At 50.2% G+C, this 25324-nt stretch overlaps 1 protein-coding gene across 1 annotated transcript; it reads right to left on the minus strand.

The window, feature by feature from the left end:
• Positions 1–6666: 6666 nt before the first annotated feature.
• Positions 6667–25054, minus strand: Acp7 (acid phosphatase 7, tartrate resistant (putative)). Its single transcript, XM_006986282.3, has 12 exons — positions 24924–25054; positions 14559–14759; positions 14078–14260; positions 12865–12988; positions 12572–12634; positions 12374–12488; positions 12184–12291; positions 12050–12107; positions 11908–11975; positions 11728–11799; positions 9899–10036; positions 6667–6997 (listed from the first exon to the last, which is right to left on the minus strand). The coding sequence occupies exons 1-12, from the start codon at positions 25042–25044 to the stop codon at positions 6932–6934; spliced, it is 1317 nt and encodes a 438-aa protein (XP_006986344.1). The 5' UTR covers positions 25045–25054; the 3' UTR covers positions 6667–6931.
• Between the last annotated feature and the right edge of the window lie 270 nt (positions 25055–25324).

A 25324-nucleotide genomic window follows, 5' to 3' on the forward strand; every position in this document is an offset into this window, starting at 1 on the left:
TCCTTAAATTTTGCGGTGGGGCCCTCCCAGGAAGATGTAAAATTAACATCTGTCTCCACGCAGGGATGGTGCATGCCAACAGCCAATGGAATAACACAAGTTTATTAGGGTTTATTTATGGGGTGGTGGAGAGCTACAAATGACTGCATACCTCCTCAAATCACCCTCCCATCTGATTTCCTACGCCCATTTTATGGTGCTCTAGGGTTACCCCCAAAATGATACAAACCAGGGCTTAGATCGCCACCTAATGTTAGAACAGCAAACTACAGGCTGGGGTGTTTTGTGATTATTTTCTTGGTCCTTTGGGTACTTAGGTGTCAGCAAACGCTGTTGGAGTGTGTGAAAGGTGGCTGGTCTTGCTGCAGTCTGGCGTGGAGACCCGCCAAAAGGTGGCTTGCAAGACTGTTATTTTAGCTAATATTTTGAGGGCTGGTGTGACTGAAGTCCTCACAAAAATCTGTATGCATATTGGTTGTCCCCATTCAAAATATGTGCTAATAAAGACATCGAGAAGGTAAGAAACTTCTCCAAAATCACACAGGCAATCTGACTTCAGTGTCTGGACCTCTGACCACCTTTTCGTTTCCAGAGAAAAATAACATGAATAAAATTTAAAAACACCAGCCAAGGCTGTTACACAGAGAAACCCTGTCTCAAAAAACAAACAGGCCGGGCAGTGGTGGCGCACACCTTTAATCCCAGTACTCAGGAGGCAGAGGCAGGCGGATCTCTGTGAGTTAGAGGCCAGCCTGGTCTACGGAGCGAGATCCAGGAAAGGCGCAAAGCTACACAGAGAAACCTTGTCTCGAAAAACCAAAAAAAAAAATAAATAAATAAAAAAATAAAAACAAACTAAAACGATGAAGACTAGAAAGTGTTTTGTGTAGAACCATGGAGGCTATATATATAGCATGGAGGTCCCTAGGACGACTGTGGCTTATAATAAATTTCGGTTTTACTCAATTACTGAGCAAGCCTCAATGAAACATCTCAATATTAAGATAAGAATACATACTCTATCAAGATGATAATAGAAAAATAAATAAATTAATTAATTTTAAACAATAAAAAAAGAAAGTGTTTTGTGTGCCATGAAATACTCCCACATGGCCATAAAAAGAGCATGTAGGGCTGAAGATGCAGCTTATCTGAAGAGCACCTGCCTAGAATCCCCCAGTGAGGGGCTGGGGTGTGGCTCAGTGATAGAGCCCCTGCCTAGAATCCCCCAGTGAGGGGCTGGGGTGTGGCTCAGTGGTAGAGCCCTTCCCTGCCTAGAATCCCCCAGTGAGGGGCTGGGGTGTGGCTCAGTGGTAGAGCCCCTGCCTAGAATCCCCCAGTGAGGGGCTGGGGTGTGGCTCAGTGGTAGAGTGCTTGCATAGAATCCCTCATTAAGGGAGGGACTGGTACTCTGGCTCACCTGTGCAGCACAGCATGGATAGATTGTCAATAGACTGGGCTTATTGAAAGAAGCCATTTACAAAAGGCTAGTACAGCACAGCTCCATTCACAGTATTGTAGGAAAGGCAAATCTAACCTAGAGTGACCAAAGTAGATTAGTTGATACCAGAGGTTGATGGGGCTGGAATGGTTGCTGCAGGGAACTCTGGGAGACAGACATGTTCTCTCAATCAGGGGTATGGGACCACTCCCCTCTAATCCCAGCCCCAAGGAAGTGGAGGCAGGAGGATCAGATGTTTAAGTCCATCCACTTTATACAGTGGATTTTTGAGGCCAGCCTGGGCTACTTAATCTCACTATAGCCTCAACTTGGTACACAACGGTGCTCCTGCCTCCATGAGTGCAGTCCTGAGTGACCACACCAGGCTTCATTTCCTATTTATATTCATCAGCCGATAGGAAGGGCCTCATCCTTCCATCCAGTGTTCCCATCCATGCCAGCTGGTCATGTGGGCCACTTAGTTGCCTTGTTGGTTACCAGATCAACTGTTGGAGTGTGAAGTGAGGGTGATCAAATGCCAATGTCCATGTCCCTTGTCTCAGTATGTCACAGCCTCACAGGTAAAGGGGGGGTCCAAGAGAGGAAGGGGGTTGCCAAGTCTAGACTGCAAACACTGACGTATGAGGCGGTGCGTTCTCAGTTCATTCGTTTTGAAGGGAGGAGATACAAATACTATTTCTATGTACGAGTGGCCTGCGTGGGGATGGAGAGGTGGTCCAGTATCATGAGTGCACACCATTCTTGCAGACGATCCCAGTTTCGTTCCCAGCCCCTGTGTCCAGCAGCTCACAGTGACCTGACGCCCTGTTCTGACCTCCTCTGGTACAAGCTCACACACTCAGCATTCACTCACACAGACAAACACTTATACATAAAAATGAAATATATGAAAATGGAGCGGGGACCGGGAAGGAGGAGGAGGGGCGGGCTTTGGAGAGCTGGCTCAGTGGTTAACAGCTCTTACACACATAACCACATTCTAGGCATAGCTTTTTTTTTTTTTAAAGCAAATCCTTTTTAATATTTCTATGGAGATATAACTAAACACAATTAACTGCTGTTTTAAAATCTAACAGTCTAGCAGGGTGGTAGTGGTGCACACTTTTAATCCCGACACTCAGGAGGCAGAGGCAGAGCTCTGAGTTCGAGGCCACTCTGAGAGTGAATTCCAGGACACCCAAGGCTAAACAGAGATCATATTACAGAAAGTAATCTACAAGCTGGGAGGCGGTGGCACACACCTTTAATCCCACCACTCGGGAGACAGAGGCAGGCAGGTCTCTGTGAGTTTGAGGCCAGCCTGGGCTACACAGTGAGTTCCAGGACAGGCTCCAAAGCTACACAGAGAAACCCTTTTTCGAAAAACAAAACGAAATAAACAAAAAAGTAATCTACAGAATCAATGCAATCCCCATTAAAATTCCTATAGAGACAAAGAAAAAAAATAATAATCAAAAATTGAAGAGATGGCTCAGTTGTTAAGAGCACTGGCTGCTCTTCCAGAGGACCCGGGTTCCATTCCCAGAGCCCACTTGGTGGCCCACAACTGTCTGTAACTCAGGCTCTAGGAGATCTGCATGTATGCAGTGCACAGACACACACACACACACACACACACACACACACACACACACACACAGGCAAAACACTCATACACACAAAATAAAAATAAATCTTTTGAAGGGAGTTCCCAAACCACCAAACAATGAAACCAGAAAACAAATGTACTATCATATGAGATTTTAATCATAAAGGAAAGCTGGGCACCAGGTTCCCGTGGGACTCTCTTATCTTTCCAGTTTTTCTGTGAAACCATTCCCCAAGATAAAACATATTTTTAAAAATGAAAAGGAAACACAATGGAGATGGTAACGTGGCCATGTTCATCTCAGCGGACAAGAAAAACAGGTCACAAACTCTCCTGGGACTCAAGAGAACATTTCTGTGCTCAGCAATCCCTTCCAAAGCCCCAGGATTTCCCATGCAGGGCACATGGACCAGATGTGGCAGTGGCCTCGTGTGCGTGGGTCTCCTTCTCAGGCTGTGGCTGGCCTTTCTGTGAGTCCCCTGGAGCAGAGGCCTTGCTGTTGTTCTGTGTGAGGCTCTGGAGGGATGTGCTGGACTGAAGGAGGAGGCTTCCCTTCCGGTTTCCTTCTTCACGTACTCTACAGTTGGGTGGTAGCTAACTATATACCAGTGACCTGGGCTGGGGAGGTAACAGAATCCAAGAAATCCTTGAGGTTTCTAGAGTTCAAATTTTGAAGATCACAAAGAACAGATAGAAAATGCATCTACAGGGTAAGTGTTAAGATCTATGTGTCCTGGGATGGGTGTGGTAGTGTGGTGCGTGGCCCGTCACACCAGCACTTGACTGGGAGTCAGCCTGGCTTACATAATAAGACCCTGAATCAGCAAACCAAGATTTAAAAAAACAAAACAAAAACAAAAACACCAAGGCCTGGTTGTTGTTGTGGTGGTGGTGGTGGTGGTGATCCATGGCTTTAAGAGGCAGATAAATCTCTGAGTTTGAGGCCAGCCTGGTCTACAGAGCATGTTCTAGGACAGCCAGGGCTACACAGAGAAACCCTGTCTCTAAAAAAAATAATAAAAATAAAAATAATTTTTTTAAAGGCAGCGAGGGGTCTGGAGAGACAGCTCAACGGTTAAGAACACTAACTCTTCTTGCGGAGGACCCAGGTTCGGTTCCTAGAGTCCACATGATGGCTCACAAACAGCTGCAACTCCAGTCTCAGGAATCTGATGCCCTCTTCTGGCCTCCATGGGCACCAGGAATGTACATAGTGCATAGATATACATGTAAGAAAAACACTCATACACAGAAAATAAAAATAAATAAAAACTTACCCCCCCCAAAAAAAAAGGCAGCCAGGAATAATGGTACATGCCTGTAACTCCAGCTCAGAGAGGCTGAGGCAAGAAGATCACTAGATCAAGGTCAGCCTGTGGAGAAGATAGGAAACGTCACTTGTCATGACAAAGAATGGAAATTGGAGTGTTTGTCAGTGGCTGGATGGGGGAGAACTAGGATTTGGAGTGTTGAAAGGAAGAAAAGTAAGACAGGAAAGTGGGGGGAGGGGAAGAAAACACAGGCTGCTGCTGAGCTTTTCATGCATGCAAGGCTGCTCCCCATGGGCTCCCCTCTGCATGTAGGCGAAGACCAGAGGTTCACAGAGACTGTGACTTGCAGTCACCACACAGGAAGTGGCACCCCTGGGCTTGGCCTCTGGTGCTGCCTGGCTGCAGGCCTTGGCACTCTGTGGTGTGGACTCTCCCCGCCAGGCACACCCACAGCCTGGCCGAGAACATGCCCGTTCATGAGACCCTCAGTTCAGTCCGCAGTGGTGTCCCGAGGGAACTCGGCAGCTTTGTGTCTCCACAGCCCTGCGCTGGCCCTTCAAGACAGGTCAGCATTCCCTGCTTATGTATCATTTGGGTTGGGTGACCTGGTTTCTCTGCCTGATTCATCGCTGTCCCCAACGTGTCCAGCCGGGTCAGAGCTTGGCATGTGATAACCTTCCTAAGGCCTCTGTCGTGCTGGGCCACACCAGGCCTGTCCTTCTCCAGTAGGAAACTGAGAGATGCCCATCCCAGGACAGCAATGACCCGGAATGGGCTGGGAAGAGGACGCCAAGGACCTCAGCCCTCAAGTGTAAACGAATGGCCCTGGTCACCATCGCAGAGTCCCGAGCCCGGGAAGGAGACAGACTCATGACTGAGGCAGACAGTGAAGGCTCTGGGGACTGAAGTCACTGTGGAGCCAGCCCAGAGACCTGGCCTCAAGGGGCACTCACCAGGGGGGGCTATGAGGAGGGGCAATCAGGAGGAACCCTAAGGTAGAAAAGATGTCAACGGTGGTGGTGCACACCTTTAATCCCAGGACGCAGAGGCAGAGCCAGGCAGATCTCTGTGAGTTCGAGGCCAGCCTGGGCTACAGAGTGAGTTCTAGGGAGGAAAAAAAAAAAGAGGTCAACCCTGAGCCAGGCATGGTAATGCACACCTAGAATTCTAGCATTGGGAGGTGGAGGCAGGAGGATCAGAAGTTCAAGGTCATTCTCAGATACATAGGGAGCTGAGGGCCAGCCTGGACTACATGAGGACCTGTCTAAAAGCACACTGGGAGGCGGGGCTTTCAACCTGGAGGCACTTCAGAGAGTGAACTCAGAAAGCTCAGACAGTGGGTGCCTCACTCTTGCAAAGGGAAAGGTAAAACTTGATGTGTTCTGTGAGCCTCTGATTGAGTGACAGGCCACTGAGGCTAAGCCCTGAAGAGGCTGGAAAATGAGCTGCTCAGCCCAGTGGAGAATAGGGAGCCACAGGGCAGCGATCTGCTGAGGTCGGCCTAGGCCGTCCCACGGCTCCAGCCAAAGTCCTCACTGTGGCATACAAGGTCCATTTAACCGGCCACTGCTCTGTCCTCTTCCCCTCTCCCTCACTGCTGGGTGACAGCCACAGCAGCCTCCTCAGCCCAGGGGGGGCACTGATCTGCCTCAGGGCCTTTGCGCTGGCTGCACCTCTGTTTGGGATGTCCTTCCTGCCTTACCTGTGTGCCCTGTCATCAACGTTAGTCTAAATGTCACCCATCTCCCTGCAAACAGACACTGTTCCTCTCCCCACCCCCGGAACTTATCCTTGTAAGCTGCTTGTTATTTAAGTCCCTGCTTCCATGTGCGTCCTGTGAGGGGAGAGACCTGTCTTGCTCCTTTCCTGGCATGATAGGTGCTCAGTGAATCTTGGTGGGATCCGTAAAAGGAGGAAGAAGAGGAGGAGGAGGGGGAGGAGGAAAAGGAGGGGGAGGAGGAGGGGGAGGAGGAAGAGGAGGGGAAGGAGAAGGAGGGGGAGAAGGGAGAGGAGGGGGGAGGATGAGGGGGAGAAGGGGGAGAAGGGACATCCAGGGGAGAATGTAGCAGATCTGTGAGCTCCTGAATCCTGGCAGCTGTGCCTTGGGGGAGGCAACAGTGTTACCCTATCCTCTCTGCCTGGAGAAGATAGTACTGGCTGGGAAACTGAGGCACAAGTACATCATGGGTCAAGGCAGGGACTAGATCCAAGCGAAGACAGAACCAGAAAACCCCGCTGGCGACTCCTTCATGAGGGCTGTGCCCGCCTTGCTGGTCCCAGCACAGGACACCTTCAGGGGAGGGCAAGCAGAGAGATGGCCCAGGGGAAGTTTGAGTCCAAGGAGCCACGGCTGTAAGCCTCTTTATTCTGAGGCACACGGGTCCCCTGCCCTGTCAGCCACGCAGGAGGGTAGGACTGTGTTGGTAAGGCAGCCCTGCTGGTGCCCACATACCTGCCCTCCCTCCGAGCAGTCTGGGCTCCGACCTCCCCGGGAGGCTTCACCTCAGGCTTCCGGATGACCGGGGAGTGGGTCCTGCCCTGACTCCCCACCCAGGCTAGGGCACTGCCTGGTCACAGCAGCAATGTGTCTCCATGAGGGAAGCCCCAGTCTTAGTGGTACATCATCCGGCCAAGCAACGGTCTAACTATCCAGATGTCGTCCACAATCTTCCCATCCTGTGAAGAGCAGAAACAGGAGGCAGTGAGGGAGGGAAGCCTGGCCTGTGCGGCCAAATCCACCCCTAAGGCTGGATGACCCTGGACAAGTTCCTACACCTCTCTGATTTGAAAAGTCAAGACGAAGCCAGGAGTGTGGTGTGGTACACACCGGTAATGCCGGCACTTGGGAGGCAGAGGCAGGAGGATCTGTCCCAGGTCAGCCCGGGCTGTGTAAGAACACGCGGCTCTCACCTCCCATTGGAGGCAGCAGTGATGTGCTATCTCTAAGGGATGGGGGTTTTGCTTGCTTGGTTGGTTGGTTGGCTTTTGGTTTTGTTTTGAGAGGATTTCATGTAACATGTAACCAAGAATGACTTTGAACACGCCCCCCCCCCCACACACACTCTCTTAGGCACTGGCTTACAGGTATGAGCCACCATTTATGTGGTGCTGAGGATCAAACCCGGGACCTCATGTTTGCTAAGCAATTGCTCTATGAATCGAGCCACATGCCTCGCACATCTGGATGATGTCATCAGGAGCCTGTACTCCAGAGTATCCATGCTGCCCTGAGCACGTCTCTGTGCTCAGCTGTCGCGTTATTTAGAATACGAGGGAACCCTAGGATAGATAGACAGCTACAGGGCCGGTATGACAGAAGAGACAAGGGTGTCGAGCCTACACAGTAAGTCCACTGCTTGGTAAATGATGGTGCTGAAAATGTGGTCTGGGGGTCAGACTGTAGCTCTGCTGTCTGGAACTCTGTGACCCTGGAAAATGCTTTTCCTTTCTCAGGGTAGGTTCCTTCATCTGTGGATGGAAGAATTCTGTCCCTGTGGGAATCACTGTGGGGTAAATTGCTTACACTAAATACAAGGCAGTCTAATCCCGTGCCCAGAACACAGCAGTGCTCACTAAACTCTAATTTTTATTTTATTTTGGTATTTTGTTCTTTTCTTTTTGAGGCAATGGCTATGAAAGCCCATGCTGGTCTTGAACTTGAATTCTGATCCTCCTGCCTCAAAAGTACACCACCACACCCGGCTCATTATGATCTTAGAACCACTGTGAGGAGTTGGGGCACTGCTCAGTGGGTAAAGGTCTTGCTGTTCAGGCGTGAGGACCTGAGTTCAGATCCCCAGCACCCATGTGAAGCCAGGCGTGGAACTAGAGAGATGGCTCAGTGGTTAGGAGCATTTGCTCCTTCATTGTGAGGACTGGATTTGGGGACTCAGCACCCGGTAAAAGGCCTGGTATCCTGTGTGTGCCTCTAATCCATTTCCAAGGAAGGTGGAGCAGGTCTGTCTGCATGCCGCCTTGACGATAATGGACTGAACCTCTGCGCATGCAGACAGACACGGTGCTGGAGAAGGAGCCGGGAGCCCCACACATTGATTCACAGGCAGCAGGAAGAGAATGTCACACTGGGCCTGGTGAAAGACCCCGTGTCAAACAAGAAGAAGTTTGCGGCCGGAGGGATGGCTCAGTGGTTAAGAGCATTGACATCTTCCAAAGGACCTGGGTTCAATTCCCAGCACCCACATGGCAGCTTACAACCGTCTGTGACTCCAGTTCCAGGAGATCCAACACTCTTACACAAACACACATGTATACAAACTACCAATGCAAATAAACCATAAAAAAATAAATAAATAAACTGTAACTCCAGTTTCAGGGCATCTGATGCCCTCTTCTGGCCTCCTTGGGTACTGAAGCCAAGAGGCGCACAGACATATATGCAGGCAAAGCACCCAAACACATAAATAAAAACAATTAAAACTTTTATAAAAAAGACAGAGATAGTGGAAGATGCTTAAGGCTGACCTGTAGCTTCCACACATGCCTACATGGGTGAGTACACACACATGCGTGTGAATACATACGTGCACACACATGCATGCATGCACACAGATGCAGAAATAAACTGGACTGTCCCTGTTCAGGTCCACCACACGTGCATCCTCCTCACTCCCATCAGCCACCTGTTCTTTCTCCTACTTCAAAGCAACGACCCTATCTGACTTCACTGCCAGGATGCTCTCAGCACCTTATGTGAACCAGAAGCTGTGGTCGACCCCGTTTCACAGATATGAACACTGAAGACCACAGGAGTCAGAGAAATTATTCACGGTCTCATGGCTGGTAGAAAACACGGGCAGGATTTGAACCCAGGCTTCCAGTTTCAGTGTACATTTTTTTTTTCTCTTTTGGGTTCATGGTCAGTCACTCTATGTAGCCCAACTGGCCTTGAAATCTAGGTCCTATTGCCTCAACTTCCCAACTCTTTATATTTTTTATTTTATTTTGTGTTTTGTTGTTCTTTTCAGAGCTGAGGATTAACCTGGGGCTTCTCACATGTTAAGCAGGGGTTCTCCCACTGAGCCACACCCCCAGCCCCTCACTGGGGAATTCTAGGCAAGGGCTCTACCACTGAGCTACACCCCAGCCCCTCACTGGGGGGTTCTAGGCAGGGGCTCTACCACTGAGTCACACCCCAGCCCCTCACTGGGGAATTCTAGGCAGGGGCTCTACCACTGAGCCACACCCCAGCCCCTCACGGGGGGAGTCTAGGCAGGGGCTCTCCCACTGAGCCATGACCCCCTAATTCCTCTGCCTCAGTCTCTCAAGGGTGGGATTATAGTCATGCCTCACCACACCCAGTATATTGATTACGTTTTTTTGTTTGTTAGTTTTTGACACAAGGTTTCTCTGTGTAGCCCTGGCTGTCTTGGAACTTGCTTTGTAGACCAGGCTGGCCTTGAACTCAGAGATCTGCCTGCCTCTGCCTCTCAAGTCCTGGGATTAAAGGACTGCACTATCATGACCAGCTTGATTTACTTTTGAGCCCAAGGTTTTAACCACTCAGCTCCTGCGTCCCCTGGGCCAGGGTGCGCAGTTTGTAACCCGTGCCCGACAGACCTGGTCCTCAGACACCTGCTGGATGTGCATGTGGGTGCCGTTAAGGATGTGCATTCTCGTGTACCCATACTCCTTCACACGCACGGCGCTCCAGGGTCTGGGTTTTATGACAAAGGGAGTCAGCAACTCTTCACAGCCCTGTGGAAGACAGACAGTCAGACAACATTGGACTCAGGGGCAGCAGGAAACACTCCAGGCCAGGACTCAGTGGCTCCAAGAGCACGTCAGTTATGACTTGGCCACAACCTTCAGTCCCAGCACTTGGGAGGTTGAGACAGGAGGATCCCAAAGGCCAAGGCCAACTGGTCTACATAGTCAGGTCCAAACCAGCCTGGATTATAGAGTGAGACCCTGTCTCAAAACTAAACTGGGGCAGAGTGGTGGTGCACGCCTTTAGTCCCAGCACTCGAAAGGCAGAGGCAGGCAGATCTTTGTGAGTTCGAGGCCAGCCTGGTCTACAAAGTGAGTTCCAGGACAGTCAGGGCTACACAGAGAAGCCCTGTCTTGAAAAACAAAACAAACAAACAATAAAATAAAATAAACTGGGAGCTGGTAAGCTTGGCCAATAAAGGCACTTGCCACCAAACCTAGCAACCTAGCTCACGACCATCTGTAACTCCAGTTCTAGAGATATGACGCCCTCTTTCGGTCTCCTCAGGCATTGCATGCACATGGTGTGCATACATACATGCAGGCAGAACACCCATACATGTAAAATAGAATAACAAATGACTAAATATTAATTTTAAAAGTTCAAGGTCAATTTGAACTATATAATAACTAGATATCAAGTTTGAGACCAGCCTAGACTCTATGAGCTGGTCTCAAGATTAATTAGTGAATTAAAATAAAAAACCAGGGATTGGGGATTTAGCTCAGTGGTAGAGCGCTTGCCTAGCAAGCGCAAGGCCCTGGATTTGGTCCTCAGCTCTGGAAAAAATAAAAAAATAAAATAAAAACCAGGGTCTAGGGCTTGAGGCCAGCTTGGGCTAAATGGAGAGACAGTGTCTTAGGAGAAAAAGCAAGCCATGGTGACTTTACGGTGCAGGAACCCCAGATGCAACTGTTCGTTCGTTTGTTTCTCGTGTGTCTATGTCTCAGTCAGCTCACAGCTGCCTGCCCGGGTGCTGGGAACTAAACTCAGGTCCTCTGCAAGAACAGCAGACGCTCTTAACGCTGAAACTCTCTCCAACCCATTGTCTGTCCCGGGTCTCATGTGAGTCCATGCTGGCCTCAAAGCTGCTGTGTAGCCAAGGATGACCCAAACTCCTGATCCTCCTGCTTCCACTTCCCACGTGCTGAGAGTACAGGCTGCCCCATGATGGCTAGCTTTGTTTTGTGCTTTTGCTTGTTTTTTTATTGTTATTATTATTTTTTTATTACATTTATTCAGTGTGTGTGTGTGTGTGTTTGTGTGTGTGTGTGTGTGTGTGTGTGTTATATTCTCTTTCCACATGTTGGGCCCTGGGAATCAGGTTTGGCAGTGAGTACCATTACCCACTCTGGTCCTGTTTTGTCTTTTGAGATGCTGTCTCATACTGTAGCCCAGGCTGGTCTGGAATTCACTAATATGGCCTTGAACTCAGAGCAGTCCCGGGCTTCCAGCCTCCCGAATGCCGGAGTTACAGGCATGCACCACCACGCAGGGATCTCAACCACTGCGCTTCACCTATCTGTGACCTGCTGTGCTTCCTACCCTAGCCTCCGTGTCTCCGTCCGTCTGATGAACAGACACCATCAGCAGCACCTTGTCTCCCAGTTCAGAGTGCAGCGGTGGTCGCCATCACATGTCTAAACTAGTCTAAACCAGTCCCTTCCCACCTGCTCACCGCAGATCCTGTGATGATGTGAACGGGGCCTCGAGGATTGGTATAGGGCTTTTCCAGGCTGCCATTAAACACCTGGAGGAAAGGACAAAGTGGGTGATGGGTCACAGCTGGTCAGGCCCTGGGGAGGGTCTGACCACATGAACATCAGCCATTTGGTCCCGAGGCCCCCTTGGGCCTCACCTGGTAGTTGTAAATTGGCCATAGCCGTTCATAGGAGTGTTCATGAGCCCAGAACTCCAGATCCACACCTAAGGCGGAAATAGTGACCATCAGGCTCCTGGGTGGAGAGAGATGGAGCCCGGGACTCCCCAGGATCACTCACCATATTTATGGAAAAGGTCCTCTAGCCCAAACAGCTTGCCATGGAGGCCTTTTCGGACCTGTTGGGATGAGCAGGGGGGTGAGGAGGCCCGTCCTCCCACCAAGTCTCACTGCCACCCAGGGAAGGGACCTCACCCTGCTTTCATGCCTCGTGCAGTCATCCAGATCCGCGTTGGAACAGTACATAGGCCGATGACCCATTGTGATGATCCACGGCCGAGCTGCCCGATTCTTATTGGCTTTCTAGAGGACAAAGACTGGAGTGAGGGACAGCAGCAGGGCCGAGAGGCCGGGGGTGTGAGGGGGGGCTCGTACTCGGGCCTACCTGGAGGTCGTTCTCCAGCCAGCGGAACTGCCTCTCTACCAGGTGGCGGCCATAGTGGAGAAAGAAATATACCTCAGTGGAGAACGAGATGATATGGGCAGGACCCAGGTCCCAGCTACAGGGGTCAAAAGGCAAGGGTCATTGATGGGAGTCTGCATGACCCATGCCTCAGGGGGTCAGCCCGACCCTCCGTATTACCTGTACCACAAGCCTTCATTGTCCCCCGGCATACTAAAGCGGGCCTTGTAGTTGGAGAAATTGCTGGGGGGAAAAGAAATTATAAAGAGCAAGGGGTGAGGCCCTGGATTCAGCAGCCTCTAATCCTACCCCTCAACTTTGAGGCCAGAGTATGGTTCCCAGCCCACCCTTAACCTCTTCCTTTTCTACCACAGCCGAGGCGCCTGCAGCAGGAGGCACTTAAGCGAGACTCGAACAAGGACACGGTTGTCACTGTCTGGCTTTTGCCCGACGCTGCAGCCCGCCACACTCACTAGCGCTGCTCATGGTTCCCAGGACATGTCATGTACGGCACACTGGCTGCAACAGGTTCAATGAGCCGCATGAATCTGTCCCCAACGCGAGCATTGTCCTGGTCCATGTTGTAGGCGAAGTCTCCTGGGGGTAGTAGGGAATGGGGGAGAGTGACGCCCAGGCTCTGCTTCCTAGGATCAGGACCTGGGTCTTGATCCCTACTCCAGACCTTCTCATATGTGAGCTGACAGCAGCCCAGCTCTCCGTCTTGCTTGCTCCCATAACACAGCTGGGTCTGGTTTGATGCTGATTTCACCAAGCAACTGTTTCTTTTATTATTGCTTAGAGATTGACCCCAAGAGCTTCTGGATGCTAGGCAAGTTCTACATCCCAGCCCCTCACTGGGGGATTCTAGGCAGGGGCTCTACCACTGAGCCACACCCCAGCCCCTCACTGGGGGATTCTAGGCAGGGGCTCTACCACTGAGCCACACCCCAGCCCCTCACTGGGGGATTCTAGGCAGGGCACTCTACCACTGAGCCACACCCCAGCCCCTCACTGGGGGATTCTAGGCAGGGCACTCTACCACTGAGCCCCACCCCAGCCCCTCACTGGGGGATTCTAGGCAGGGGCTCTACACATTGAGCCACACCCATAGCCCTTGTTTTCTTGTTTTGTTTTGTTTGTTTGTTGTTGTTTTGTTTTTCAAGACAGGGTTTCTCTGTGTATCTTTGGAGCCTGTCCTAGAATTCGCTCTATAGACCAGCCTGGCCTCGAACTCACAGAGATCTGCCTCTGCCTCCCAAGTGCTGGGATTAAAGGCGTGTGCCACCACCACATGGCGCCCCCCCCCTTTTTTTTTAAACAAAGGTCTCACTTAAACTGTTCAGGCTGGATTTGAATTCTGGGCAACCCTCCTGCCTCAGCCTCCACTGCTGGGATTACAGACATGTGCTACTCTGCCCAGTCATTTTAATTTACTATAACATTTCTGTGTATTCTGAATGAGCTTAATAACAATAATAACAAAAAATAGGAAACCAGTGCTGGAATTTATAGGGACCAGAGCTGAGCTCTTAACCTCAGACCCCATATCTGGGGTCAGCCTCGACTCCCACCCTCAGCCCCAGCCACGTTCCGTCAGAACCACCCCGCGCCACCCAGCCCAGCCCAGAACTGGACTTATGGGCACCCCGTCTGCAGCCTCCGGGCGCACCCTCGCCGGTGCCTCACCCACATGGAGCACCGCGTCAAACATGCCCTGCTGGGTGTCCCTCCGCAGCCTGGGCAGGGCCTTCGGGTTGTCGGCCCCCATGTCCCCAAACACAGCCAGGCGGGGGCTCCAGTGGACCCCGTTCTTCAAGGCCCTGAAGCGAAACCGCCGGCTCCAGCCCTGCGAGCTGCCACAACGGTAAACTGAGGGGGAAAAAAAACAGACCTCTGTCAGCTGGGGAGGCCCCTCATGCCGCTGGAGAGGGAGGAAAACACAGAAACATCACCATCATCATCATCATCATCACTATTATTTTTAGCAGCAACGTCTCAGGTAGCCCAGGCTAGTCTCCAACTATCTATGTAGCCCAGGATGACCTGGAATTTCGAATCTTCCTGTGTTGTCACACCTAATCTCGTATCCCAGGGTCTCCCACGTCTGGCGGCGGGGCTGGATAGCTTCTGGAACATACCTCCCCTTGCCCACCGCCATCCCTCTCACCATACTGGACCCCGGGCACCAGCTTCCGCAGCGTCACGCGGTGCATGTACAGCTTGCGCCGTAGAATCCCCCCATCCACGAAGGTGCTGGCGGCGCCGTGGGCGCGGAATGGGAGCGGCCCCGACAGCTGTATGCCGAACTGCACCTCCGACCTGGCTGGAGCCCACGTGGTCCAGGTCACTGTCATGGAGCCTGGCTCACCTGGGGAGAGAGGAACCAGAGCAGGGCCTGGGGGAGGCTATCAAGCAGGAAGTGGCGGGGGTGGGGTTAGGAGTGGGGGGTAGGGGTTGGGAGGGTTGGGGAGGGGGTGGTGGGAGGGGGCGGCACTTAGCCGCAGCAGTTCAGTCCATGCCCTCTGCTATTTCCAAGCTGGGCTTCCCTTGGAAGTGGCTTCGCCTCCCCGAGCCTCAGTTTCCCCATATGTGAAACGGAATAAGGCTGTCTACCCTTCAAGGTTGTGAGGACGCATAGACGCATACAAATACAATAGGAGGCTGCATACTGGGTTACAGGTCCTGGAATTCAATCAACTGGGTTGGAAATACTCTGGAGAGAAAAGGGTTGTCAAAACGGCTCAGTCATTGTGACCTGGGTTCCAATCCCAAGGCCCACATGGCTTCCAAAAGTTGTCCTCGGAGCTAGGCGGTTCTTAATCCTAAGAGAGGAAGACATATTTCTGTGGGTTGATGCCAGCCTGGTCTACATAGTTAACTACAAGCCATCCAGAGCTACATACTGAGACCTTGTCTTAAAGATTTATTTATTATGTATACAGTGTTCTGTCTGCACATATCCCTGCAAGCCAGAAGAGGGCACCAGATCTCATTACAGATGGTTGTGAGCCACCATGTGGTTGCTAGGAATTGAACTCAGGACCTCTGGAAGAGCAGCCAGTGCTCTTAACCTCTGAGCCATCTCTCCAGCCCGAGACCTTGTCTTAAAACAAAACAAAAAAACAGGCCTTTGACCTCCACATGTGTGCTGTGGCATGGGTGTGCCTACCTCCCACATGAACAAAATAATAAATGAATTTATAAAAATAATTGGGGAAGGTGGAGAGATGGCTCCGTGGTTAGAGCACTGGTTGCTCTTCCAAAGGACCTGGGTTCATTCCCAGCACCCACAAAACAGCACACAACTGTCTATAACTCCAGTTCCCGGGATCTGATGTCCTCTTCTGGTCTCGGATGGCCCCTGACATGAAATGATTCACAGATATACATGCAACCAAAGCATCCATATACATAAAATAATACAAATAAACTGTCGGGAGCGGGCCTGCGGATGTGGCTCAGCCTGCCCAGTGAGCACAAAACCTAGTTCCCATCCTCAGCATCATATAGCCAGCATCCGGGGACTGAGGTAGGAGGGTTGAAATTTCTTGGCCAGCCTGGACTACATAACAAATTCTGAGCTAACCTGAGCTTCATAGCAAGGCTCTGTTTAAAAAAAAAAAAAATCAAACCTGGAGGAGAGAGGAACACACCAGCCCTGCCCTTCCCTAAGGATCTGTGGTCGTCTGCTTTGTGTAGCTCCTGCTCCTGTAAATAACCATTTACCCATGCTCTGTAAGCAACGGTGAGGAAACTCAGAGGGTCACACACACACACACACACACACACACACACACACACACACACACACACACACGACAGGAGAGTAGGAGAAGTTGGAAGAGGAAGGAGACAGTAGGGGCGGGGATAGAACAAGTGAGGGGGAGGGGGAGGTGAATGCGACCCAAACACATTGTATACACGTCCAAAAATGTATGCATTACATTGTATACACGTCCAAAAATGTATACATTACATTGTATACACGTCCAAAAATGCATACATTACATTGTATACACGTCTAAAAATGTATGCATTACATTGTATACACGTCCAAAAATGTATGCATTACAAACATTATATACACGTCCAAAAATGTATACATTACAAACGTTGTATACACATCCAAAAATGTATACATTACAAATGTTGTATACACGTCCAAAAATGTATACATTACAAATGTATACACGTCCAAAAATGTATACATTACAAACGTTGTATACACGTCCAAGAATGGGGTAGGCAGTGGTGGCATGTGCCTTTAATTTCAGCACTCGGGAGGCAGAGACCGGTGGATCTCTATGAGTTCAAGGCCAGCCTGGTCTATGATTGAGTTTCAAGATAGCCAGGGATACACAGAGAAACCCTGTCTTGAAAAACCAAAATAAATAAAGAGAAAAAGTCGTTATGAGGCTTCTTATGTGTGATTCATATAAACTAATTAAAATCAAGACAAAACAAACAAAGAAACTTCGTGCCACAGTAGCTACTTTCGAGTACACTGTGCTAAGCACTGAGTCACAGAGAGGTGACTTGCAGGGTGCTGGAGGCTCTGTGCAAACACTGTGGCCCCGTGCCTTTGTTTGTGGGTGACTGGTTTGGCATCTTGAGAATGCCCTGGCAGACATCTTTAGTGAACAGGAGGGACAACCTTAGGCAAAGAACGCATAACAATGAGATTTACAGGCTGAGTCAATGTCTCATTCTTCATCACTCTGCTAGCCTGCAGCCGAAGTGGCACACTCACGGTACCATGAGAGCTCCAGACAGGTGTCTGGAGGCCGCTAAGGAAGAAAGTGACGTGACCGGGAGGGGGCAAAGGCAGCCGTAGGGCAGGGGGAAGCTGTGACGTTCACCCTGTCTGCGGGACGGACAGGCTCTCAGACTGCATCCCGGGTTAGCTCGGAACTTGTTATGTAGCCCAGAACGGCCCTGCACTTGCAGTAATCCTCCTGCCTCAGCTGGGGCAATAGGAGTGAGTCACCATGCCTGTCTGTAGAACAGATCTGTACACAGTGGCTTACACCCACTCCCGGCCCAGCCCCGGCCCCAGAGCTGAGGACCAGACTCAGGGCCTTGCACTTGCTAGGCAAGCGTTCTGCTACTGAGCTAAATCCCCAACCCCACAGTGGCTTTTTATATCACAGGTCAGGTTCTTTAATGACGGCCTCTAATTCTCTCTCTCTCTCTCTCTCTCTCTCTCTCTCTCTCTCTCTCTCTCTCTCTCCTCTCTTTCTCCTTTTTTGATGTGGTCTTTTGTGGAGTTCCCTTCCTTCCTTTTGCAACTCAAACACAGATATATTAAAGAAAAATGAAAGAACTCCCAAGACTAACAGGGGCTCCAGAAGAGGAATATGCACTTCAGACTCGCAGATCAAACAACCAAATCCAGGCTTTAAAAATACCATGTGGAGCCGGGCGGTGGTGTCGCACACCTTTAATCCAGCACTCGGGAGACAGAAGCAGATGGATCTCTGTGAGTTCAAGGCCAGCCTGGTCAATAGAGTGAGTTCCAAGGACAGCCAGGGCAGCACAGAGAAACCCTGTCTCAAAAAAATAAGAAAAAAAAAAATAAAACCAAGCGGAGGGCCAGTGAGATGGCTCAGCTGCTCAGAACACTGGCTGTGATGCCCTAAAGACGAGTTCAAGCTCAGGAACCCATGGTGGAAGGAGAGAAATCAACTCTTACAAGTTGTCCTCTGATCTCCACACATGTGTATACCCCCTTCATACACAAGCAAGCAATAAACAAAATGCCACATGGAGCCTGGGGTGGTGAGGACACCTGTAATTCCATGAGTTCAAAGCCAGCCCAGGCCACATAGTGAGTTCTAGGCCAGCTCTCTCTAAACACCAAGTAAACCACAGTAAGTAAAAACACCAAGTGCTACTCTAACATTAAGGTCATAGATTCTTCCGCCAGTAATTTGAAAGCGCAGGTCAACTTAGCAAGGCACATCTGTAAGCCCATCCACTTGGAAAGCTGAGGCAGGAGGATCAGGAGTTTGAGATCAGCCTGGACTACATAGTTAGCATCAGAGACAAATAATACAGTTAGCCGCCCTAAAATTCGGGGATATAGAGCTATGAAAGCCACTGCTCACATGTACAAAGGGAATACAGAAAGGACACCCCAGGAGCTGAAAAGATGGACATATGGGGGTGCGGTGAGGGTGGGCTCAGTGGTTAAGAGCACTGGCTGCTCTTGCAGAGGACCTAGGTTCCGTTCAGTGCCCACACAATGGCTCACAACTATCAGTGATGCGATTTCAGGGGATCCAGAACCCTCTTCTGGCCTCCAAGAGCACTGTATGTATATGGTACACATACAGACAAACAGGCACAGGCACACACATACACACACACACACACACACACACACACACACACACGCACGCACGCACGCACGCAAGCACGCACACATGTGCTCATAAATACAGTAAAACTTAAGAGAACGTTAAAATCAGCCAGAAGTGAAGGGAAAATATAGCACGTGGCTATATTGCAAAGTGAATACCATCAACACACTGAAGGAAGTGGGGAGAAAGTTGTGTGGAAAGCAGCGTCCTAAAGGATTGATGAAGCTAACGATAAAACAGACCACATCAGCGCAGTTACCAGGTCAGTCGTGCCTCTAATGCAGGAAGAATGGATTTTCTTTTTAGGTACATGGGGACTCAGAGCTTGAGACATTCGAGGCAAATGTTCTACCACTGACTCACATTTTCAGCACACCACCCCACTCCCAAGCCCAATGCAAACAAATTCCAAGAGACTAAATCTGGGACACTGTGAAAAGCAAAATGATGGTGCTGGATTTTCACCCAAAGAATGAAAAAAACAAATTCACGAGTCTGGCGTGGAAAGAAACCATTGAATAAATAGATGAGTGAGGCAAGCAGGAAGGAGGGGCAGAGTTCCTAACACCAAAATCTCAGTTAGACGGAAAGGAACAGCTGGGATCACGGCTCAGTGGTCAAGCCCCTGCCTAGAGTCCCCCAGTGAGGGGCTGGGGTGTGGCTCAGTGGTAGAGCCCCTGCCTAGAATCCCCCAGTGAGGGGCTGGGGTGTGGCTCAGTGGTAGAGCCCCTGCCTAGAATTCATTCCCCAGTGAGGGGCTGGGGTGTGGCTCAGGGTAGAGCCCCTGCCTAGAATCCCCCAGTGAGGGGCTGGGGGTGTGGCTCAGTGGTAGAGCCCCTGCCTAGAATCCCCAGTGAGGGGCTGGGGGTGTGGCTCAGTGATGGAGCCCCTGCCTAGAATCCCCCAGTGAGGGGCTGGGGGTGTGGCTCAGTGGTAGAGCCCCTGCCTAGAATCCCCCAGTGAGGGGCTGGGGTGTGGCTCAGTGGTAGAGCCCCTGCCTAGAATCCCCCAGTGAGGGGCTGGGGGTGTGGCTCAACAGTACAGCCCTTGCCTAGCATGTGGGAGAATGAGATTCATCTGTATTCATACAGATGAACATTTTTTACAAACATATATATGGAAAGAAGGAAAAAGAAAATTAAAAAGTCCCAATCAGGCGAGCACAGTATTAAGAATGACTGCAGTTGGGAGCCACTGACGGATGCTCAAACAAACCAGTGGGTGAAAATTTGTGGAGAACCAGGACTTGCATCTCCTTGAGCAATCTCTCCCCAAGCTGTTCATTAGCTGCAAAGGAAAGAATAAGGGCTTTACAGCGGATAGGCCCAGCAGGCATCTGCTTAAGGAGCCAATGAATCAGGGGCAGCAGCAGCAGCAGCAGCAGCAGCAGCAGCAGCAGCAGTCATAAGGCTCATCTACACCACGGACCCTCCAGTGCAGAGAGGGACACAGAGTCACAGCCACAATCTTCTCGCCCCAAATACAACCTTAGTACTAACCTCCAAACAATAGCAAAGAGATTAAAATAACTGACCAGTTCTCAGAAAATACAAAGGTCACAGAAGACAAAGATTTACATGCTGGCTGTGGGGGGTGCACACCCCTGCAATTCTAGCACTCAGGAAACTGAGGCAGGAGGATTTCCTCTTTGAGGCCAGCCTGGGCTATTGATCCAGACAATGCACAGCAAGAGACAAAAGCAGTGTCTTCCCTCATCCCAAGGTCAGACCCTGTAATAAAATTAGTGGTGACCTTGGGGATGTTTGATCCAGGTCTGTAGCTTAACTAGAATCTGCCAGTGTCCATTCCTGCCTTTGTTTAGTTTGACTCTGCTTTGGTTTGTTACGGTTGGAGTCTGAGAGTCTTACTCAGCACCCTTGGGTAGCCTGGAACTCACGATGTCACGGTGCCTGGCTTTCCTTCTGTTTCACACGGGTTTCATTGCAGTCTAGACGGATCTCATGCTCCTGAGTTGAGCAATCCCCCTGCCTCAGCCTCCCAAGTAGCTGGGATTGCAAGTCTCTTTCAGATTGATTTCGTGTGTATCAGTGTTTAGTTGGACAATGTCTGTGCTCCACATGCTCCATACCCATGGAGGTCAGAAGAAGGCACTGGATGCCCTGGAACTGGAGTTACAGATGTTTGTGCACTGCCCAGTGGGTGCTGGGAACTGAACCCAGGGCCTCCGAAAGAATAGCCAGTGCTCTTAACCACTGAACCATCTCCTCAGCCCCTCAAATTTTAATTTTTAATAATCCTTCCACTGTTACATAAGATGTTCTCTTTCTTAGCTAATAGAGAATTCAAGGCCAGTCTGAACTGTACAAGACCCTATCCCCAAACCAACAACAATAAAAAGATGTCAGAGGCCTGGAGAGATGGCTCATCGGTTAACAGCGCTGGCTGCCCTTCCAGAGGACCTGGGTTCAGTTCCCAGCACCCACATGCTGGCTCACAAGGGATCAGACGCCTTCTTCTGGCCTACATCCGCACAGGTACACACATGGTGCACAGATACACACTCGGGCAAAACACCATACACATAAAAGTAAAAAATAAACTATTAAAAATAGAAGGAATTCAGCCAGGCATGATGGCACACACCTTTCATCCCAGCACCATGGGGGGCAGAGGCAGGTGGATTTCTATGAGTTAGAAGACAGCCTGACCTACATAGTGACTTGAAGACCAGCCAGGGTTTCATAGCGAGACTGTCTCAAAACAACATCAATAACAAAATAAATAAATAAGGAATCCAAAGTACAGTATGCCCAATTTTTTGGAAAAAAACTAACCTGAAAAAGAAAATAAAAAATAAAATAAAAGCTTTAAATAAGGATAGTGGACTCTATTAAAATTAACATTATTCCAGGTTGTGTGACCTACAGCCAGACTCTACCTCAGTGGGTCTCCATTTAGTATTATTGTTATTATTATTACTGTCATTTTGTTCTGGAGACAGAATCTCACTGAGCACCCCTGCCTATCCTGGAACTCACTCTGCCTCCTGAGTGCTGGGTTTAAATACTACTATTATTTTTGAGACAAGGTCCAGGCTGCTCTTGAATTCACCACCCTCCTGCCTCTTCCTTCAGAATACTGAGATTGCAGACATGTGCAACCAGGCCCAGGTACCTTCACCACCTCAGGAATTCCTCTACAAGTCTCAAATTACTTCAAATTTTAAAACTTTAAGTTTTTGTTTCATTTGTTTTTTGCTTTTCAAGACAGGGTTTCTCTGTGCAGCCCTGGCTGTCCTGAAACTTGCTCTGTAGACCAGGCTGGAGCTCAGAGATCTGCCTGTCTCCCGAGTGCTGGGATTAAAGGTGTGCGCCACCGCCGCCTGGCAAAGCTTTAAATTTTTGACCAAAAGAAACAATCCTATGTTACATTTGGGGGTAGTTCCAAAGAAAAGGAGCCGCAGTTATCCCCGACTTCTGCCCCTCTGTGTGAGATCGCACAGCCTCACAGCAGCCAGAGCGGTGGATCCAGATGGATTGGACCGGAACTAAATCCAGGAGAACCCCACGACTACTCAGCCTGACGTTAAAGAGATTCAAGGGCTGCTGAGCTCGCCTGGTGGGTAAAGGCCCTGCCGCCAAGCTGACAACCCGACCGACCGAGGCCAGGTCCTCTGGCCCCACCTGTGTGCACACAGCAGCAAATCCAGGAGGTTTAAAGTCGAGATGTGAAACCACTGAGTCAGTGATCCCCTCACCGACCTCCACACCCGCGTCATTGCACAGGCGGCCACATGCACACACTCAGCAGTGAAAACATTTTAAATTACAGTTTAAAAATACGGGCTGGTGGGAAGGTTCAGTGGGCAAAGGGGCCTGCCACCGAGCCTGATGACTGGAGGGCGATCTCCAGGACTGACTCTCACGACTTGTCCTCTGACCGCTACACACATTTATTAAGAGATAAATAAATAAAACGTAATGGGTTTTTAAAAACAAAGGTAAAACAATAGCATCCTTCATTAACTCTGTTCTTTGGTAAATGTAGTTCTCATTCAATAAAAATGACATTTACACAGGAGGTCTTTGTTACTATTTTCTTCTTTTTTGGAGTTTTGTGTTTGATGAATCCCAGTCAGGAGAGAGAGAGAGAGAGAGAGAGAGAGAGAGAGAGAGAGAGAGAGAGAGAGAGAGAGAGAGAGATCAGTTTCCCTCACATGCAGAATCCGGGGTGTGTGTGTGTGTGTGTGTGATTTTAACCCACAAGGAGAGGAAACAGTCTAAAAGGGAGGGAGAGAGGAGGATGATGGGGATGAAGGACAACAGCCCATGGTCTCTCTCCTGCAAAGACTCCGAATCTGACCAATTACATACACACGTGTGTGCCCATGTGAGAGCAGATGGGAGATTATTTGAGGGGGAAGAGGACCAGTGAGAGAGAGGGAGGAGGGATGGGAGAGAGAAGAAAAGGGGAGGGTGCCATGATAGAAACTATGAAAACGTCCTGGCGCCGGCCAGATGGCTCAGTGGGTAGAGGTGCTTGCTGCCAAGCCTGATGACCTGAGTTCAGTCCTGGGACTCCCAAGGTGAAGAGAGAACTGACTCCTGAGAGTTGTCCTCACACACACACACACACACACACACACACACACACACACACACACACACATATGCACATCCATACACACAAAATAAATAAACACATGTAGAAAAAAAAATCCTAACGAAAATGTCCTGAAACCACTATCTTGATTTTTTTAAAAATCAAAACAAAGAAACACACACGTAAGGAAACCTGTCGCATGAACCCGTCCGTTCCCTAAGGTTTTGGCCACTTCTGGTGGTATAACTTGGCTCTAATACAAAATGGGGTGAGAGAGGGTCTATGTTCCACCCAGAGCTCAGTCATGTGACTGCACAGAAAACAACTGGCAACCCATAACTCCCACCACAAGGTCACCTCCTGTCTCCCCACTGGCCCTCAGTGCCCAAGCGTGCCTTAGCAGCTAAGTGACAGATCTGGGATTTGAACCCAGGCAGTCTGCACACAGAGGGGCCAGAGTCTCCAAGCCCTGTCCCATGTGCCCCGTACCTCTTTTTTGTTTTGTTTTGTTTTGTTTTGTTTTGTTTTGTTTTGAGACAGGGTCTCACATAGCCCAGGCTAGCCTGGAAGTCACTATATAGCCAAGGCTGGCCTTGGACAGATCCACCTGCCTTGACCTCTCAAGTGCTGGGAATAGAGGTGAGAGCTAGTACATCCAATAGAGAGATATTTTTTTTGAGGCAGGGTCTTATGAAGCCCAGGCTGGCTTCAGATTGCTCTTTAGCCAAAGCTGGCCTTGAACACCTGTCTCTAGTGCCTCGTCTCCTGAGTGTTGGGTTTAGAGTAACCTCTCCAGCTCCCACCACCTCTTGACAACAGATCTCCCCCAGCCTGGAGCAGTGGTCCGTGCCTGAAATCCCAATATTTGGGAGGCTGAGGCAGAAGGATTGAGATTCAAGGCTAGCCTGGGGTACAGATCAAAACTCTGTCCTAATAAACCAGATTTAAAGAAACAAAAACAAAAACATACTCAGTTCGGTAGAGTGCTGGTTCAGCGTGCCCCAGCCCTGAGTTCAACCCCTAAGACCTCGTCTCCAAAAGAAAAGAGACAGAGAAAGAAAGAAGAGGAGAGAAGAGAGAAGAAAAAAGCATGGCATCGTGGCTCACCCCTTCAGTCCCAGCACCTGAGAGCCTGAGACAGAAAGAAGGCACAGGGATACTTTCAGGCTAGCCTGGGCTACAAGTCTGAGAAACTGTCTCAAAAGAATAAAACAAACACTTGGGAAGTAGAGGCAGGAATTTTAGGAACACAAGGCCAGCCTGGGCTAGGAGGGATGGAGAAAGAGGGGACCCAGGGAGATCTAGGTCCCCTTCATTCATTTACTGGTTTCTTCCACAACTGACTTCTGAACTCTGTGATAACATGCCAGTTCCTGGGGTAAGACTGAGGCTGTGAGCGAGACAGTCCTCCAGAGCAGCTTCATCCTTCCCCACACAGTGGGACACAGGCCTGCTGGAATCCCATTTCACAGAGGCAGATCACTGAGGCTCAGAAGCGCAAGTCACCAGCCTGGGTTTCCACAGAGATTCCTGAGCCCTTCACCCCCAGACAACCCCAGGGCTGAAGAAGGAGAGGCAGAATGAGGTTGAGAGTCAGGAGCACTTACCTGGGTAGGACAGATGAACTTGCTCTGGGGTAACGCGAGGATACTCCGGGGATCCCTGGACTGCCAGGGAGAAAAGGAGGGGTAGACAGCAGTAGAGCCAGCACCCAACATAGGGGCCCATGGTGGGGGGTGGGGGGTGGGGGGCAGAGTCAGAGGCAGGGATGCCACCGGTTCTGGGTCCCACAGAGGATGGAGAATGGAGAGATGCCAGGCAGGGCCGTCCGTGTCTGTCCGTGTCTGTCCGTCGGTCAGGGTGTCCGTGGGGGAGGGAGGCTGAATGACTGAAACGTCTCTGAGGGGAGTGGCGGAGCAGATGCTGGTGAGAGAGAATAATTAATGAGGTCTCTGGGCCTCGCTGCTCAGCACTTTGCATAGATTAACGCCGGGAGGCCTCGCAGCAT

The sequence above is a fragment of the Peromyscus maniculatus genome, chromosome 1 (assembly GCF_049852395.1).
Source record: "Peromyscus maniculatus bairdii isolate BWxNUB_F1_BW_parent chromosome 1, HU_Pman_BW_mat_3.1, whole genome shotgun sequence".
In the NCBI taxonomy this organism is placed as follows: Eukaryota; Metazoa; Chordata; class Mammalia; order Rodentia; family Cricetidae; genus Peromyscus; species Peromyscus maniculatus.

Bases quoted from the DNA above. Each gene is read 5' to 3' on its own strand.
- Acp7 (XM_006986282.3), bottom strand. From the start codon at position 25,044: ATGGGCCCCTATGTTGGGTGCTGGCTCTACTGCTGTCTACCCCTCCTT. The intron at 14,760-24,923 runs GTAAGTGCTCCT...CTCTCTCCCCAG, and splicing joins AGTTCATCTGTCCTACCCAG to GTGAGCCAGGCTCCATGACA. The intron at 12,292-12,373 runs GTAGGCCCGAGT...TTTGTCCTCTAG, and splicing joins GGCTGGAGAACGACCTCCAG to AAAGCCAATAAGAATCGGGC.